The 19,323-nt window shown below is 46.1% G+C and overlaps 1 protein-coding gene across 1 annotated transcript in view; it reads right to left on the bottom strand.

Moving 5' to 3' along the window:
- Positions 1–1,043: 1,043 nt before the first annotated feature.
- The window catches only part of LOC104681671 (solute carrier family 2, facilitated glucose transporter member 3-like), an 82,960-nt gene continuing 64,680 nt past the window's right edge, over positions 1,044–19,323 (bottom strand). The window contains exons 3-10 of the mRNA XM_010388018.2: positions 18,375–18,535; positions 16,544–16,784; positions 15,481–15,643; positions 13,781–13,968; positions 7,667–7,771; positions 5,939–6,040; positions 4,718–4,921; positions 1,044–1,827 (exon numbers count right to left, since the gene is read on the bottom strand). Coding sequence (XP_010386320.2) covers positions 1,609–1,827; positions 4,718–4,921; positions 5,939–6,040; positions 7,667–7,771; positions 13,781–13,968; positions 15,481–15,643; positions 16,544–16,784; positions 18,375–18,535 — 1,383 coding nt within the window. The 3' untranslated portion in view covers positions 1,044–1,608. The remainder of the gene's footprint in view (positions 1,828–4,717; positions 4,922–5,938; positions 6,041–7,666; positions 7,772–13,780; positions 13,969–15,480; positions 15,644–16,543; positions 16,785–18,374; positions 18,536–19,323) is intronic.

Raw genomic sequence — 19,323 nt, 5'->3', positions numbered from 1 at the left:
TGGGATTCCAGGCGTGAGCCACCGGACCCGGCCAAATATTGCTATTCTCTTATATGTGTGAGACTCTAAGAACAGAGTCTCATATGACTATGAGGGTCTCATACAAGTCTCAAGGTCACAACAGGTACTGAGTAGTCAACTCAGCATTTAAAGCTGATTTTGTTGTCATAGGAACGGCAAAAAAATAAATAAATAATGTGTCTGTGATGTCATGTACACTCAGAATTTTTATTTTAAAACAAAGAATCAAATTAACATTAATAATGGAAAATCCATATGGAAAGATTCACAAGCTTCTCAGTGAGGAATAGGAAAACAACTTCCCTGCCTTACTGCCAACCTGTTTGAAGAGCCAGAAGTTGACGTGAAGTTGGAAGGTCACCTTTCCAGCTAAACCCCACTCCATAGCTAGGTGCATTTTTATTCGAAAGTTCCACGAGCAGAGGGAACAGTGAGAACTGAGAACCAAAATACTGTCATTGGCAAGGGTTTGGCTAAAGGTTCTGAGATGTGTAAGCACCAAGAAGGGAAAGGGAGATTGAGCAACATATGAAAAAGAGGCTGTGGGAACAAACACAGAGAAAATAAGTCAACAATAACGTACTTGCACCCAGAGCAAAGTGACAGTGCACATACATTCATCCTCTCAAGTGTGGCTACACTGCACATTGACTCATACTATCTCAAACGTGGTTTATTGGAAAGATTCAAGTCCCCTCAGGGCACTCGGCATCGGACCACAGTGACATGGTAACAGACATAAGCAAGCGTGCCGTGACCCTAAAGCCATAACACACTTGAGATAATAATCGCTCAGGAAAACATCCTCTCCCAGAGCTGAGGTTACAAATTCCAAGTTTGCTGTAAACATTCTTTGGGGAATTCCTTTAAAAGTATGAGTTAAAATAAAACAGAAAATCAACACCTAAAATCTCCTAAAGAACAAAGTAGAGAAATAATGAATCTCTACCAAGAACCAATTATTTTAGGTTTCTCGTTTGGATGGCTCCCACAAGATAGGTGGCAGGATTACTTCAAAAGTCATGAGACTACTTACTACAAGAAGAAGGAGTTATTTCGTCCAGTGAGGGGAACAGGCTTTCTAGAAATCACTTTCCCTTCCCTCAACTCCATCCAAAATTAGAACCCATCAACTGCCATTAACTACAATGCCCATATTAGTTAATAATCCTAGATTTCAAGTACTACTACCTGTAAACTATTACCTTAAATTTCCAAAGGAAATCAGTAGCTTTATCTGCACCTTACTTTTCTTCTCCTGTATCCCCTAATGCGGCAATATTAGAACCCAAGGGAGGAAAAGCTGGCAAAGTTATCATATGCCAAGCGGCCAATCCCTCCTGAAATGAAGGTAGGTTCACTCGGTCTCTCCTAAGCAGAAGAGAATGTCCAGGAAATAAAATATTTAAAAAGCCATTGAAAATCCAACAAACCCCAGCCTTGGGGTGCTCATGGAGTGCGTGGGATGAGAAAGGAACCAAGTAGCAGCATTCAGAAGCAGTCCTGGGTTCATCCTGATGAGGTCTCTCCCTTGTTCAGGGAGAGATGGCTTTCCCATGCTGGGAGGGAGGTGGAAGGGGGCATGACTCAGACATTGGTGGTGGTCTCCTTAGGAGGCTGGATGCTGTTCATCTCCATGACGCCGTCCTTCCCAGATCTATTTGTACCTTGTACCTGCCCTTCAAAGGCCCGTGTGATATCCTCAAAAGTCCTGCCACGGGTCTCAGGGACTTTGAAGAAGGTAAAGGCCAAGAAGGTAATGAGGAAGCCAGTGAAGATAATAAAAACGTAGGCTCCTAAATAGTGCTAGTGAGAGGACAGAAGAAAGGAAGGTTTTTATAAAAATCTGGTCATTGACAAACTCAATTTCCTTCACATTCATATTTCCAATATGCTTCAAGCTATAACCCTTCCATATTTAATAAAAACAGAGGCTGAGCACAGTGGCTCACGCCTGTAGTGAGCCGTACCCGGCCTTGAGTATTATTTTTAAAATCTGTGTTTCTGAGCTGGGTGTGGTGGCTCATGCCTGTAATCGCAGCACTTTTAGAGGCCGAGGTGGGTGGATCACTTGAGGCCAGGAGTTTGAGACCAGCCTGGCCAACATGGCAAAACCTGTGTCTACTAAAAATACAAAAAAAAAAAAAAAAAAAAAAAAAAAAATTGCTGGGAGTGGTGGCATGCACCTGTAATCTCAGTTACTTAGGAGGCTGAGGCAAGAGAACCACTTTATCCCAGGAGGTGGAGGTTGCAGCGAGTTGAGAGTGAGCCACTGCAGTCCACTGTGGGCAACAGAGCAAGACTCCATCTCACATAATAAAAAAATGAATAAAGTTCCCAGTTTTGCCATTCCATTTCAATCTTTCCTGCCGTCATTTTTTTTCCCGTGTGTTATTGAAAATCTGGTTTATAGCCCTTGATGTCCAATCTTTCATGGCATCAGTAATTACAGTAGTCCCCAGTTACCCACAGGTTTTTTTTTTTTGAGATGGAGTTTTGCTCTTGTTGCCCAGGCTGGCATGCAATGTTATGAGCTCCACTCACCGTATCCTCTGCCTCCTGGGTTCAAGTGATTCTCCTGCCTCAGCCTCCTGAGTAGCTGGGATTACAGGCATGCACCACCACGCCTGGCTAATTTTGTGTTTTTAGTAGAGATGGGGATTCTTCATGTTGGTCAGGCTGGTCTCACACTCCCGACCTCAGGTGATCCTCTCAACTTGGTCTCCCAAAATGCTGGGATTACAGGTGTGAGCCACCGTGCCTGGCCACTTTTTTTTTTTTTTTTGATATGGAGTTTCACTCTTGCTGCCCAGGTTGGAGTGCAATGGTGCCATCTCAGCTCACTGCAGCCTCAGCCTCCCATGTTCAAGCAATTGTCCTGCCTCAGCCTCTCGAGTACCTGAGATTACAGGCGCCTCCTGCCACCACACCCATCTAATTTTTGAATTGTTAATAGAGACAGGGTTTTGCCATATTGTCCAGGCCGGTCTCAAACTCCTGACCTCGTGATCCGCCCACCTCAGCCTCCCAAAGTGCTGGAATTACAGGCTTGAACCACCTCACTCATCCTCTTTTTTCTTCTTCACAATTTTATGGACAAAAGATACATTCTTAGGCTGGGCACAGTGGTGCATGCCTATAATCCCAGAGCTTTGGGAGGCTGAGGTGGGAGGATCACTTGAACCCAGGAGTTTGAGACCAGCCTGGGCAACATAGCAGGCCCCCGTCTCTATTCGTAAATTTTTTTGTTTTGTTTTGTTTTTGAGATGGAGTCTAGCTCTGTCACCCAGACTGGAGTGTCATTGCAAGATCTTGGCTCACCACTAACTCCACCTCGTGGGTTCAAGTGATTCTCCTGCCTCAGCCTCCCGAGTAGCTAGGACTACAGGTTTGTGCCACCACACCTGGCTAATTTTTGTATTTTTAGTAGAGATGGGGTTTCACCATGATGGGCAGGCTAATCTCGAACTCTTGACCCCAAGTGATCCTCCCGCCTCCGCCTCCCAAAGTCCTGGGATTACCCGCTTGAGCCACTGCGCCTGGGTGCAATTTAAAACTTATGGATTGTTTATTTGTGGAATTTTCCATTTAATACTTTTAGACTCAGGTAACTGAAACTGCAGATGAGGAAGGACTATTGTATAATAATAATAATAATAATAATAATAATAATAATAATAAATATATTTTTTGAGACGGAGTTTCACTCTCGTTGCCGAGGCTGGAGTGCAATGACCCGATCTCGGCTCACCGCAACCTCCGCCTCCTGGGCTCAAGCGATTCTCCTGCCTCAGCCTCCCGAGTAGCTGGGATTACAGGCATGCGCCACCATGCCCGGCTAATTTTGTATTTTTAGTAGAGACGGGGTTTCTCCATGTTAGTCAGGGTGGTTTCTTTTTTGTTGTTTTTTGAGACGGAGTCTCGCTCTGTCGCCCAGGCTGGAGTGCAGTGGCCGGATCTCAGCTCACTGCAACCTCCGTCCGCCGGTTTACGCCATTCTCCCGCCTCAGCCTCCTGAGTAGCTGGGACTACAGGCGCCCGCCACCTCGCCCGGTTAGTTTTTTGTATTTTTTTGTAGAGACAAGGTTTCACCGTGTTAGCGAGGATGGTCTCGATTTCCTGACCTCGTGATACACCCGTCTCAGCCTCCCAAAGTTCTGGGATTACAGGCTTGAGCCACCACACCCGGCATGGTCAGGGTGGTTTCTACCTCCCGATCTCAGGCGATCCGCCCGCCTCAGCCGCCCAAAGTGCTGGGATTACAGGAGTGAGCCACCTCCCCCAGCCTGACTACTGTATTAATGCGTATCTTCAATATATCAGCCTAAGTAGGCTGGTTTTAAGACAAGGTGAGTTGGCCAGGCGCGGTGGCTCACACCTGTAATCCCAGCACTTTGGGAGGCCAAGGAGAGCAGATCACCAGGTCAAGAGCTCGTGACCATCCTGGTCAACATGGGGAAACCCCGTCTCTACTAAGCATACAAAAATTAGCTGGGCGTGGTGGCGCACGCCTGTAGTCCCAGCTACTCAGGAGGCTTGGGCAGGAGAATTGCTTGATCCCAGGAGGTGGAGTTTGCAGCGAGCTGAGATTGGGCAACTGCACACCAGGGCGAGACTCAGTTTCAAAAAAATATAGATAGATAGATAGATAGATAGATAGATAGATAGATAGATAGATAAAGTTGAGTTTACTTACAGCAGCAGAGGGGAAGAACAATCCGACTAGGAAGTTGGAGGTCCAGTTGGAGCAGCCGGCCACTGCCATCGCAGCTGGGCGAGGGCCCTGGCTGAAGAGTTCGGCCACAATAAACCAGGGAATGGGACCTGGTCCAATTTCAAAAAAGGCCACAAAGACCAAGATAGCCCCAATACAGACAAAGCTCATCCCATTATAGTCATCCTGTAAGAGGAAGGAACAGAGAAAATTAAATTAAAAGACAGTGTAACCCAGAATCTAGGTTCCCAGAGGCAACTAATGCAAGTTCCTCCTGTCTCTGACGTACAATACAATGCGTGGCTGTGGAATCAATAGGCTTGGATTTATTTCTGTTTTTGTGTTTTGAGACAGGGTCTTACTCTGTTGCCCAGGCTAGAGTGCAGTGGTGCTATAACAGCTCATTGCATCATCGATCTCCTGGGCTTAAGCAATCCTCCCACCTCAGTCTCTCAAATAGCTGGGACTTGAGGCATGTGCCACCACACGTGGCTAATTAAAACACAATTTTTTTTTTTGTTTTGGCTGGGCACTGTGGCTCACGCCTATAGTCCCAGCACTTTGGGAGGGTGAAGTGAGGGATTATTTGAGGTCAGGAGTTGGAGACCAGCCTGGCCAACATGGTGAAACCCTGTCTCTACTAAAAAACACAAAAATTAGCTGGGTGTGGTGGCGCATGTCTGTAATCCCAGCACTTTGGGAGGCCGAGGCAGGTGGATCATCTGAGGTCGGGAGCTTGAGACCAGTCTGACCAACATGGAGAAACCCCGTCTCTACTAAGAATACAAAATTAGCTGGGCGTGGTGGCGCATGCCAGTAATCCTAGCTACTGGGGAGGCTGACACAGGAGAATCACTTGAACTCAGGAGGCAGAGGTTGCGGTGAGCCGGGATTGCACCACTGTACTCCAGCCTGGGCAACAAGAGCAAAACTCTGTCTCAAACAAACAAACAAACAAAGAATTAAATTAGATAATTTATTTTATAGACTATAACAATGTTCTATAAATGTAAGGATTCTAACAGTTTACCTCCAGTTCTCTGAAGACCCACGTTTCTTAAAAACTCTAGGCATCCTGCTTCTCTCCTCTGACTTTATTGACAAACTGCAACCTTAACAACCCACCCCTTGTGTCACAGAAGTCAACTGTAACCCCTCCTCCTTTCCCCCTCCCTCGCTTTTCTTCACTCAAAGGGCACTCACCTTTAATAACAAAGAAACAGTCATGAGCATGGAACAAACAGCCATCCCTCCAAGGCCTATCATATGCAGAGTCCTTCTTCCTGCCCTTTCCACCAGAAATAGCTGGAAGAAGAATGTGACATGAAACTTCAGTTTTCCTTTCCATGAAAACAGTGTCTGAGCTACTTGAAATCTGCCTTACCAACAGCAGGACACTTGTTACGGATACACCTCCTATGATTTACGATTTTATATACATACATATTGTGTTCCATTCACAGGTCCTGGCTCAAAATCCCCCTAGCCCTTGGTAGTCTTTTGCCATAATATTGGGATGCCACAGGCCTCAGAAAATACAATTCTTCTCTGACTTTCTCCTGCCCTCCCACTTGGCAGGACACTAGTCTGACTGAGTCATAAAACCCTCATTTCAGAGAGGGTCCTGCCCCACCCCCTAGAGGAAGAAATGCTATAGAGAGGCCAAAATAATCCAAACAGACAGGCCTGGCTGGGTTCAGATCATTCCCTTTTTGTCCAATCACATTTCAGAACAGTTGTCCATGCTTCAGTCATGGAGAATCAATTAAGTCTGCATAAAAGGCCCAAAAGGCAGGGTGTGGGGAGCTTGCAGATATCTGAACCCGTGGAAGCTGACAGGAAGGTCAGCAACAAATCATCTATGTGCTAGGAGTGCACCCCAACTCCACGGAGACAGAGGCTCCCACGCTCAGGGTCCCTCCAGACCTCGCCCTGTGAATCTCTTCATCTGGTTGTTTATTTCTGTGCTTTAAAATATCCTTTAAATCAAACCAGGAAACATTTTCCCTGAGTTCTGTGAGCCACTGTAGCCAATTAATCCAACCCAGAGAGGGTGTGGTGGGAATCCTGACCTATAGCTGGTGGGTCAGAAGCACAGGTAAACAACCTGGAGCCTGTGATGGGCATCAGGAGTGGGGGGCAGTCTTGGGAACTGTGCCACCAACCTGTGAGATCCGATGCTATCTCCAGGTAGTGTCAGAATTAAATCACAGGACACCTAGATGGTGTCCACTGCAGAACTGATTGCTTACATGATGGGGACAAATCCTTAAATATTTTGGGGGGGGGGTCACAGAAATCTTCTGTTATTATTGTTGTTTTAGTGTAAAAACAGGAAAAACAGTTTGAAAGTTTTTCCAAACACCTCTCCTCCAATTCCAAGTTCAAAGCATACTATATAGTCCCTTCTATACTTCCTCTTTTCCCATCCATCCCATATTTGCTTGAAGAGTGAAGACTACATTCAGCATTTAATGTATCTCTTTTTTCCAAAGGAAAATTAAACAACAGTCTGGGCGTGGTGGCTCACACCTGTAATCCCAGCACTTTGGGAGGCCAAGGCAGGCAGATCACCAGAGGTCAGGAGTTCAAGACCAGCCTGGCCAACATAGCAAAACCCCGTCTCTACTAAAAATACAAAAACCAGTTGCGCGTAGTGGCGCATGCCTGTAGTCCGAGCTACTCGGGGAGGCTGAGGCAGAAGAATCACTTGAACCCAGGAGATGGAGGTTGCAATGAGCCGAGATCGTGCCACTGCACTCTAGCCTGGGCAACAGAGCAAGACTCTGTCTCAAAAAATTAAAAAAAATAAAAATAAATAAACAACAAAAAAGGTGTAACTAAATAATGGTGGAACTGTGCAATCCATCTTTGAATATCTGTAGCAAGGATTCTTTTCTTCCCCCCAAATTATCAAACCATCCAACTTACAGAAACTACAGTGAAGACAGTATTAACCACACCCGCGCCAATGGTGGCATAGATGGGCTCTTCAACACCTGCATCCTTGAAGATTCCTGTTGAGTAATAGAACACCTAGTAGAAAAGAAAACATGCAACTTTGATACAAACTTCATACCAGTTACACAGAACCCTCAAAAAATACTTAAGGCTGAGCGTGGTTGCGCAGGCCTATAATCCCAGCACTTTGGGAGGCTGAGGCAAGCAGATCACCTGAGGTCAGGAGTTCAAGACCAGCCTGGCCAATACGGTGAAACCCCGTCTCTACTAAAAATACAAATATTAGCCAGGCGTGATGGGGCACACCTGTAGTCCCAGCTTCTTGGGAGGCCAGACAAAATGAGACTCTGTCTCCATTAAATAAAATTTAAAAAAATACTTAAAAGTCCCAGGAGGTTAAGAAGTCCTTACGGTTTTTGTTCAATCCCTTCTGCAAATGAATTATCTTCTGAATCTTATCTCCTTTCTATCTTTTTTTTTTTTTGACGGAGTCTCAATCTGTCACCCAGGCTGGAGTGCAGTGGCACGATTTTGGCTCACTGCAACCTCCATCTCCCGGGTTCAAGCGATTCTCCTGCCTCAGCCTCCCAAGTAGCTGGGATTACAGGCTCCTGCCATCACGCCTGGCTAATTTTTGTATCTCTTTTTTTTTATTTTGAGACGGAGTCTCTTTCTGTCGCCCAGGCTGGAATGCAGCAGCGTGATCTCGGCCACTGCAACCTCTGCCTCCCGGGTTCAAGTGATTCTCCTGCCTCAGCCTCTCAAGTAGCTGGGATTACAGGCATGTGCCACCAGGCCCGGCTAATTTTTTTGTATTTTTAGTAGAGACAGGGTTTCACCGTGTTAGCCAGGATGTTCTCGATCTCCTGATCTCGTGATCCGCCCACCTCAGCCTCCCAAAGTGCTGGGATTACAGGTGTGAGCCACCGCGCCCAGCCAATTTTTGTATTTTTTTTTTTAGCAGAGACAGGCTTTCGCCATGTTGGCCGGGTTGGTCTTGAGCTCCTGACCTCGTGATCTGCCCACCTCAGCCTCCCAAAGCGCTAGGATTACAGGTGTGAGCCATTGCACCTTGCCCTCCTTTCTCTTTTTAAATGTTCTCAATTTTAGCTACTAATTTCCATTGTTCCTTCTAACTATGCTTATTTCCACTGTTCCGTTTACTCTTGCTTATGTCCACTTCACCAATTTATATGAAGGTATAATTCCTACTAACTGGTTTCTTTTTTATAAGTTGAGACAGCAACTCTGTTGCCCACACTATTCTCAAACTCTTGGTCCCAAGTGATCTTCCTGCCTCTCAGCCTCCCAAGTTGCTGGGATTATAGGCATGTGCCATCACGCCCAGCTAAATGCTTGTTTAATTGACTCTTCCCCAAACCCTCAAAACATTGATAGGCACATTGATGTCTCAATTTGATAGTGAACTAATTGAATAACCTTATCCTGCTCATTGAATAAGCAGAGGTTGGGCTGTATTTCCTAGGCCTAGGCCCTTTTGAAGTGTTTTATGAAATAATACCAGTATTAAATAAATTACTATGTTTGTTATTTACTAGGCACTGCGCTACAATGTAAGGTTGCTGGCTGAGCACCGTGTTTCATTCCTGTAATCCCAGCATTTTGGGAGGCCAAGGCGGGCGGATAACCTGAGGTGTTCGAGACCAGCCTAGCCAACATGGTGAAATCCTGTCTCTAATAAAAATTTAAAAATTAGCTGGGTATGGTGGTGGGTACCTGCAATCCCAGCTGCTTGGGAGGCTGACGTAGGAGAATCGCTTGAGCCTGGGAGGTGGAGGTTGCAGTGAACTGAGATTGTGCCACTGCACTCCAGCCTGGCCAATAGAGCGAGACTCTGTATCCAAAAAAAAAAAAAAAAAAAAAAAAATAGAAAAAAAAAATAAGGTTGCTACAACTACCTTAGCTACAAGAAATTGGCCATGTGCGATAGCTCACGCCTCTAATCCCAGCACTTTGGGAGGCCAAGGTGGGCAGATCACCTTAAGTTGGGAGTTCAAGAGCACCCTGACAACATGGAGAAACCCCATCTCTACTAAAAATACAATATTAGCAGGGCATGGTTGTTCAAGCCTGTAATCCCAGCTACTCGGGAGGCTGAGGCAGGAGAATCAATTAAACCCAGGAGGTGGAGGTTGCGGTGAGCCGAGATCACACCAGTGCACCCCAGCCTGGGCAATAAGAGTGAAACTCTGTCTCAAAAAAAAAAAAAAAGAAAAGAAAAAATATTAAAATATTGGACTCAGACCACAAGTTTCCAAGGGAACATTATCTAGGTTACCCAGGTCCGCTTCAGTCTAGTTCACCCAGAGCATTTGCCTCCATAGCAATATTTATTAGTCTTTTTGATGAATATGGACTTCTGCATTGGGATTTACCTTCTCAAGAAATAACTCTCTAAATCCCTAAGATGTAAGATATAAACTATGTATATTTATATTTTCTAAAACAAGATTATAATTGGCCAGGCGCAGTTGCTCACAACTGTAATCCCAGCACATTGAGAGGCAGAGGCAAGTGGATCATCTGATGTCAGGAGTTCCAAGGCCAGCCTGACCAACAAGGTGAAACTCCATCTCTACTAAAAATACAAAAATTATCCGGGTGTGGTGGCAGGTGCCTGTAGTCCCAGCCACTTAGGAGGCTGAGACAGGAGAATTGCTTGAACCTGGGAGGCAGAGGTTGCAGTGAGCCGAGATTGAGCCACTGCACTCCAGCCTGGGCAACGGAGCAAGACTGTCTCAAAACAAAACAAAACAAAATCCCAACATATTTTATGATGACATCGAGCTTGTGGGGAAAGATAGTAGGTTGGTGCAAAAGTAATTACTTGAGCAGTTTAAACAAGCAATAAATAGTTATGACAATTCTCTTTATCATAATGTCTACACATCGAAAACCTAATGTACATGTACACATCTCAATAAAACTTCTTGGGCCAGGCGAGGTGTCTCACGTCTGTAATCCCAGCACTCTGGGAGGCATAGGCGGGCGGATCACTTGAGGTCAGGAGTTAGAGACCTGACTAACCTGGAAAAACCCCGTCTCTACTAAAAACACAAAATTAGCCAGCCAGGTGAGGTGGCGCATGTCTATAATCCCAGCTACTCAAAAGGCTGAGGCAGGAGAATCACTTGAACCCAGGAGGCGTAGGTTGCAGTGAGCTGAGATTGCGCCACTACACTCCAGCCTGGGTGACAGAGTGAGACTCCGCCTCAAAAAAAAAAAAAAACAAAACAAAAAACAAACCATTGTTTGCACAAAAGTAGGCTGGAAAAGTGATTTCCAAGCCTGCTATGCATCAGATTGATTGACTGATTGATTTTTAGATGGTGTGCACCACCACGCCCAGCTAATGTTTATATTTTTAGTAGAGACGGGCTTTTGCCATGTTGGCCAGGCTGGTCTCTAACTCCTGACCTCAGGTGATCTGCCCATCTCTACCTCCCAAGTGCTGGGATTACAGGCATGAGCCACCGCCCCCGGCCCAGATTTATTTTTTTACAGACAATTTCCAGCCCTCTTACACAGAGACTTTCCATTCAGCCGACTCAGGAACCCCATCCACCATAATTCTGGTGCAGCCAGCTTTAGGTGATGATTATATGTGGAGCAAAATCCGCTCATTGACTAAATTGGGAGCCACCTTAGTCCAACAATAATTAATGTACAGGCCGGGCGTGGTGGTTCATGCCTGTAATCCCAGCACTTTGGGAGGCTGAGGTGGGTGGATCACTTGAGGCCAGGAGTTCAAGACCAGACTGGCCAACATGGTGAAACCCCATCTCTACTAAAAACGCAAAATTAGCTGTGAATGGTGTTGGCCGCCTGTAATTCCAGCTACTTGAGAGGCTGAGGCGGGAGAATCACCTGAACCCGGGAGGTAGAGGTTGCTATGAGCTGAGATTGCGCTACTGCTCTCTAGCCTGGGTGACAGAGCAAGACTACCTCTCAAAAAAAAGAGAAAGAGCCAGGTGTGGTGGCTCACACCTGTAATCCCAGCACTTTGGGAGGCCAAGGCAGGCAGATCACAAAGTCAGGAGATAGAGACAATCTTGGCTAACACGGTAAAACCCTGCCTTTACTAAAAACACAAAAAATTAGCCGGGCGTGGTAGCACGTGCCTGCAGTCCCAGCTAATCGGGAGGCTGAGGCAGGAGAATCACTTGAACCAGGGAGGCAGAGGTTGCAGTGAGCCGAGACTGCACTACTGCACCCCAGCCTGGGTGACAGAGCGAGAGTCCGTCTCAAGAAAGAAAGAAAGAAAGAGAGAAAGAAAGAAAGAAAGAAAAAGAAAGAAAGAAAACAAAGAAAGAAAAGAAAGAAGGGAGGGAGGGAGGGAAAGCAAGAGCAAGCAAGCACATACCATACTCTGAAGTGGGAGGAGTCTATCCCTCAGAGTGCTCATGGATCATCTGTAATTTCCCACAGGTGATTTTTTTTCTAATCCTGTTTTGCAGGGCTAGGACTGTCGTGAGGCAGGTAGGGAGTTGCCTCAGGCACAATCTTTTTTTTTCTTTTTTTTCTTTTTCCTTTCTTTCTTTTTTTTTGTAATAGGCACAGAAATAATGCAAGGTACATTCTTTAAAGAGGTGCTCATTCTCAGGGCTACGCTTGCACGTAGCTGCCTCACCTGCCGAGTCTGCTGCTCTGGAAGGTCTCGGGAGCACATTTTTCTCCAGTAACACGTGTGGCCTACATTATCATTTCCAAATGAGGAATTTGAGACTGGGATTCATCAAAATCACCAATCACCTAGGAGGCTTTTTCTAACTACTGTGTATTTCCTCCCAAGTTTTTTTTTTTTTTTTTTTTTTTTTAAGACAGGGTCATGTTGTATTGCCCAGGCTTGACTCCTGGACATAAGTGATATTACCACCTCAACCTCTGAGTAGCAGCCACCACACCTGGCTCCTTGTACATTCTGATAAAACAGTCTCTAACCCCTCACAAGAAGCACTGCCACTTCAAATACAAATATCCTGGTGTGCTAGGTAGGAGAAAAGGCCGAGAACCAACTTGGATCAGGTGGATCAGGAGTTGGAGACCACCCTGGCCAAGATGGTGAAACCCCGTCTCTACTAATTTTGAGCATTTTGATGCTCAAAATAGTAAGTTTTGCAAAATGCTTTGTTACAAAATGATTTAATCTCATTGATCAAAGACTAATGGAAAACCCTCAGGGGATGAAGCACAAGGGTGCTCTTCATATCCATATTTTATCCACGATCCACTAGAAGGCATAGGAGTACTCTCTTCCCGCAACCCACACTCAATAGCAGGAAGCTGATATTTGCATGGAATACAAGGGTTACCCGCCAAATGCTAGCTCTTTAAACAATCATTGCCTATTCTAGTTGTACAGACTGGTAAAGTCAGCTCAGTCTGAAGTTGCCAGTGTCCTTCCAGGCTCCCTTTCTTTCTTTCCTTTCTTCCTTCCTTTCCTTTCTTTCCTTCCTTTCCTTCCTTTCCTTCCTTTCCTTTCCTTCCTTTCTTCTTTTCTTTTTCTCTTTCTTTCTTTCTTTCTTTCTTTTCTTTCTTTTTCTTTTCTCTTTCTTCCCTCCCTCCCTTCCTTCCTTCTTTCTCTTTCTTTCCTTTCTTTCTTTCTTTTCTTTCTTTTCTTTCTTTCTGCCTTTCTTTGTCTTTCTGCCTTTTTTTCTTTCTTTTCTTTCTGTCTGTCTTTCTTTTCTTCTTTCTAGAAGGAGTTCTGCTCTGGTTGCTCTGGCTGGAGTGCAATGGCGCAATCTCCACTCACTGCAACCTTCACCTCCCAGGTCCAAGTGATTGTCTGGCCTCAGCCTCCCGAGTAGTGCACCACCACGCTCAACTAATTTTTGTCTTTTTTTTTTTTTTTTTTTTTTTTTAGATGAAGACTCTCAGTCTGTCACCCAGGCTAGAGTGCAGTGGCACAATCTCAGCTCACTGCAATCTTCACCTCCTGGGTTCAAGTGATTCTCCTGCCTCAGCCTCCTGAGTAGCTGGGACTGCAGAGGCACACTGCCACCATGCCCGGCATTTTAAGTGAAATTTTGTAAGACACCTTTGACCCTAAAGTATCATACTCACAGCATTGATCCCAGAGAGCTGCTGAGAGAGCTGGAGCACAATGGAAATGATGATGGGCTGTCGGTAGCTGGACACTCTAAAGAGCTCCAGCACGGTGACTTGCTTTTCTTGTGACATCCTTGCACTCTCATCTTTCATCTCCTGGATGTCTTGAAATACATCCTGGGTGCCCCACAACCTCTGGAGGACTGGTGAAAAGAAGAAAGAGGAAAGGATAAAGACAATGTGCTGCCCCAAATTCATTCTTCCTGTAAGGCAGCCAGGAAAGGGCTGCATGAGATGAGGTGATCGATAGCATCCATTCCTGAACCTGCCTGCTCACCTTATTCTTTAGGGGCTGAAAATTTTACTCAAGAGTAATCAGAGCCCAGCGCGGTGGCTCATGCCTGTAATCCTAGCACTTTGGGAGGCTGAGGCGTGTGGATCACCTGAGGTCAGGAGTTCGAGACCAGCCTGGCCAACATGGTGAAACCCCATCTCTAATAAAAATACAAATTAGATGGGCCAGGCATGGTGGCTCACACCTGTAATCCCATCACTTTGGGAGGCCGAGGCAGGTGAATCACAAGGTGAGGAGTTCGAGACCAGCCTGGTCAACATGGTGAAACCCCATCTCTAATAAAAATACAAAAAAAAACAAGGCCACGCGCGGTGGCTCAAGCCTGTAATCCCAGCACTTTGGGAGGCCGAGATGGGCGGATCACAAGGTCAGGAGATCGAGACCATCCTGGCTAACCTGGTGAAACCCCGTCTCTACTAAAAAAAATACAAAAAACTAGCCAGGCGAGGTGGCGGGCGCCTGTAGTCCCAGCTACTCGGGAGGCTGAGGCAGGAGAATGGCGTGAACCCGAAAAGGCGGAGCTTGCAGTGAGCTGAGATCCGGCCACTGCACTCCAGTTTGGGCGACAGAGCGAGACTCCGTCTCAAAAAAAAAAAAAAAATTAGCTGGCGTGATGGCACACGCACCTGTAGTCCCAGCTACTTGGGAGGCTAAGGCAGGAGAATCACTTGAACCTGGGAGGCAGAGATTGCACCACTGCACTGCAGCCTGGGTGACAGAGCAAGACTGTGTCTCAAAAAAAAAAAAAAAAAAAGTTGCTCAGGGGCGGTGGGTCATGCCTGTAATGCCACCACTTTGGGAGGCCAAGGCGGGTGGATCACGAAGTCAGGAGATTGAGACCATTCTGGCTAACACAGTGAAACTCCATCTCTACTAAAAATACAAAAAATTAGCCAAGCATGGTGGTGGGCGCCTGTAATCCCCGCTACTCAGGAGGCTGAGGCAGGAGAATGGTGTGAACCTGGGAGGCAGAGCTTGCAGTGAGCCGAGAGCGTGCCACTGCACTCCAGCCTGGGCGACAGAGGCAGACTCCGTCTCCAAAAAAAAAAGCACAAAATTAGCTGGGCGTGGTGGTGGTAGCACACGCCTATAATCCCACCTACTCCGGAGGCTGAGACAGGAGAACTGCTTAGAATCCAGGAGGCGGAGGTTGCAGTGAGCTGAGATTGCACCACAGGCTGGGCAACAGAGCGAGATTCTGTCTCGAAAAGAGAAAAAACAAGGAAGAGTAATCAGAACCGTCTTCACTTGGATTCTGATGGTCAGGGAAAGGGTACGACAGAAAATAGGTCCAGCACCCTCATCCTTAAAACAAACCACAACCATATACTTCGTATACTAAAGAGTGAAAGACACTCACTCCACTTAGCCTTCTCCTCTTCTTTTCTGTTAATGAGCAAAAATCTGGGACTTTCAGGGCAACATGGAAGGGTTGCACTTTGTAGGATAGCAGGAAGGATGGTGAAGCCCAATAGCACCGGCCATAGCTCTTCAGACCCAAGGATGAATTCCAGACCAAAGATCTAGAAACCACACAAAGATAATGCTATAAACCCCATACTTCATAGGCCACAAGTTCATTAAAAAACAAGTTGGCTGGGTGCAGTAACTGACACCTGTAATTCCAGGAAGGCTGAGTCAGGTGGATCAGGAGTTAAAGACCAGCCTGGCCAAGATGGTGAAACCCCGTCTCTACTAAAAATACAAAAATTAGCCAGGCATGATGGTGGGCACCTGTAATCCCAGCTACTCAGGAGGCTGAGGCAGAGAATTACTTGAACCCAGGAGGCGGAGGTTGCAGTGAGCCGAGATCGTGCCACTGCCCTCCAGACTGGGTGACAGAGTGAGACTCCGTCTCCAAAACAAAATAAAACAAAAGTTCAGAAAATCATACATTATTTTACCATTGGAAAAAATAAAAAAATTGCCAGGCACAGTGGCTCACGCCCATAACCCAGCATTTTGGGAGGCCGAGGCGGGTGGATCACCTGAGGTCAGGAGTTTGAGAACAGCTGGGCCAACATGGTGAAATTCTGTCTCTACTAAAAATACAAAAATTAGCTGGACGTGGTGGTGGGCACCTGTAATCCCAGCTACTCGGGAAGCTGAAGCATAAGAATAACTAACCCAGGAGGCAGAGGTTGAACTGAGATCGTGCCACTGCACTCCAGCCTGGGGGACAGAGTGAGACTCTGTCTCAAAAATAAATAAATAAATAAAAAAGGAAAAAAGAAATTGTGTTTCTTTTCCTTTCTCTACTCAACCTGCTTCTTGAGCTACTATGTATGAGTTATAGTAACAATATCTAAAACTTCCATATATAATTGAACATATGCCGGATATTCTTCAGTGCTTTATCTATGTTAACTTTTTTAATGACCCATGAAACTAACACTCATTAAGTATGAGAAGTTCTAGAGTACCTGGGCCACCAGAATTCCAATCACAATGCCCAGCTGGTTGAGAGTGCCAAAGGCACCCCGCAGGGCAGTAGGCGAGACCTCTCCAATGTACATAGGCACAAAACCTGTGCACAGTCCACAGAAGAGGCCAATAACCAAGCGGCCCAAGATCAGCATTTCAACCGACTCAGCTATTTTACACAGTCCCATAAGGCAGCCACCAGCGACAGCCAACAGGTTGACAATCAGCATTGAATTGCGCCTGTAAGGTTAATCAAAGACAAAGTGGAATTAGCAAAGTGAACGGCTCCTAACCTCTCCTCTTCTGTCCTCATTATTCTGCTCTTCTCCAGGCTCATATCAACTCCTTTTTTGGTCTAACTTTTCTTTTTCATTTTCTTTCTTTTCTTTTCTTTTTTTTTGAGACAGAGTCTCCCTCTGTTGCCCAGGCTGGAGTGCAGTGGCGTGATCTCGGCTCACTGCAACCTCTGACTCCCACGTTCAAGCAATTCTGTGCCCCACGCTCCCGAGTAGCTGGGATAACAGGCACCTGCCACCACGCCCGGCTAATTTTTTTTGCGTTTTAATAGAGATGGGGTTTCACCATCTTGGCCAGTCTGGTCTTTAACTCCTGACCTCATGAGCCACCCACCTTGGCCTCCCAAAGTGTTGGGATTGCAGGTATGAGCCACCACACCCAGACCTTTTTTACTTTCTATTATTAGAACATTTCTAGTTGGGAGCCAGGCATGATGGTGCCCACGGGTAGTCCCAGCTACTCAGGGAGCTGAGGTGGGAGGATTGCTTGAGACTGGGAGGTTGAGGCTATCGTGAGCTATGATTGGGCCACTGCACTCCAGCCTGGGTGACAGAGCAAGACCCTGCTTCTTGGGCAGAGGGAGGGCAGAGGGGGAAGAACATTAGCAAGTAAATTAGGTTGCCTTATCAGTTTTTAAATGTGAGTACCACTCCATTTCTAGAACATCTAATTGGCAAATTAAAACAGTTCCTTCGTCAGTCATAACTGAAAATATATTCTACCTTCTAAAATAGATTACTACGCTAGTATAAAATAAGATTCAGTTTTCAGCCAGGTGTGGTGGCTCATGCCTGTAAGCTTAGCACTTTGGGAGGCTGAGGTGGGTGGATCACCTGAGGTCAGGAGTTCGAGACTAGCCTGGCCAACATGGTGACACCCATCTCTACTAAAAATACAAAAATTAGCCGAGTGTGGTGGCGGGTGCCCATAATTCCAGCTACTCAGGAGGCTGAGGCAGGAGAATTACTTGAACCAGGGAGGCGGAGGTTGCAGTGAGCCAAGATTGCACCATTGCACTCCAGCCTAGGTGACAAGAACGAGACTCTATCTCAAAAAAAAAAAAAAAAAAAGAAGATTCAGTTTTCTTTTTTTGGCCATTATCTACATTTGCCAGAGACTAAAGATAATTCCTACCAATCCCGTGTAAGATAACAAAAACATTTATATGAGACCCCAATTTTTTTTTTTTTTTTTTTTAGAAAAGTAATCAACTTTGGACCTTGTAAATTAAGTATGTTTCTGGAAACCCCATAGTTGAGCTTACTAGGGAATAATTCTGAACTAGCCCTAGCTGGACTGCAAAGGCCAATCACTCACACAGTTCATCTCTTGCGCAGCTGGGCGGGAGCTACGGAGGGTAGTAGAGTTCCACGCAAGGGCAGTCATATTCGGGGCCAGTTGGACTAGGTTTCCCTTGATTAGAATTCAAGGTGTTCTTATTCAAAGGCATCATCATCTCCCTGCCCTAACTCTCCACACTTGTCCTCAGTGCAGCTGTAGAGCCCACTTCCTTGCCCAGTTTCTAGTCAATACCTGCCAAAGCGGTTGACGAAGAGTCCGACGGAAAAGGAGCCGATCATACCCCCGACGGAGAATATGGCCACAGACAAGGACCAGAGAGACGTGAGCAGCACCTCAGAGGGAAGGGCATTTGCCTTCTCCGTCAAAGTTTTCTTGATAAATTCCTTTATGATCTGCAAAATAAAAGGGTTGGTGGGAGGACACACTATTACAGTTGGATGAGAACAAAAGATACAAATATGCTGGGCGCAGTGGCTCACACCTGTAATCCCAGTGCTTTGGGAGGCTGAGGCGGATGGATCACCTGAGGTCAGGCGTTGGAGACCAACCTGACCAACATGGTGAAACCTCGTCTCTACTAAAAATACAAAATTAGCGGGTTGTGGTGGCAGGCGCCTGTAATCCCAGCTGTTCGGGAGGCTGAGGTAGGAGAATCGCTTGAACCTGTGGGGCGGAGTTTTGCGGTGAGCCGAGATAGCGCCATTGCACTCAGGCCTGGGTGACAGAGCGAGACTGCGTCTCAAAACAAACAAACAAAACAAGTATTAGGGATTATTTCCTCCCTAGAGAATCAAGGGAATAAATAGACGGGAATGGAAGAGGCAGGTAACATTGGAGTTAATGTTAACTCTCCCTGGAATAGTAATTTTTCATTTGTCCTGAATATCCCAGTAGGTGGCAGCACTGATGTTCACCCCGGCCCTCTGCTAAGCGAATCCAACTTCTTTGTACCTAACCCCTAAGGGATAATACAGGAAGTGTATCACTATGGGTGAAAGAGTGGGAGGAAGAACAGCACCGCCCAGGGTTCAGGGAGTAAATGAGCTTTTTGCTTGGATTAAATGACCCCACTAATTTTCCCCACCAATATTGTCTCCATCTTCAGTCTTGGACAGGACAGATACAAAGTTTGTCTTAAAATCCACTAGTTTGGGGAGGGACCTTCACTAACTGTGTTGTC

The sequence above is a fragment of the Rhinopithecus roxellana genome, chromosome 10 (genome assembly GCF_007565055.1).
Source record: "Rhinopithecus roxellana isolate Shanxi Qingling chromosome 10, ASM756505v1, whole genome shotgun sequence".
Classification (NCBI taxonomy): Eukaryota; Metazoa; Chordata; class Mammalia; order Primates; family Cercopithecidae; genus Rhinopithecus; species Rhinopithecus roxellana.
This window is presented reverse-complemented; position numbering and strand designations above follow the sequence as displayed.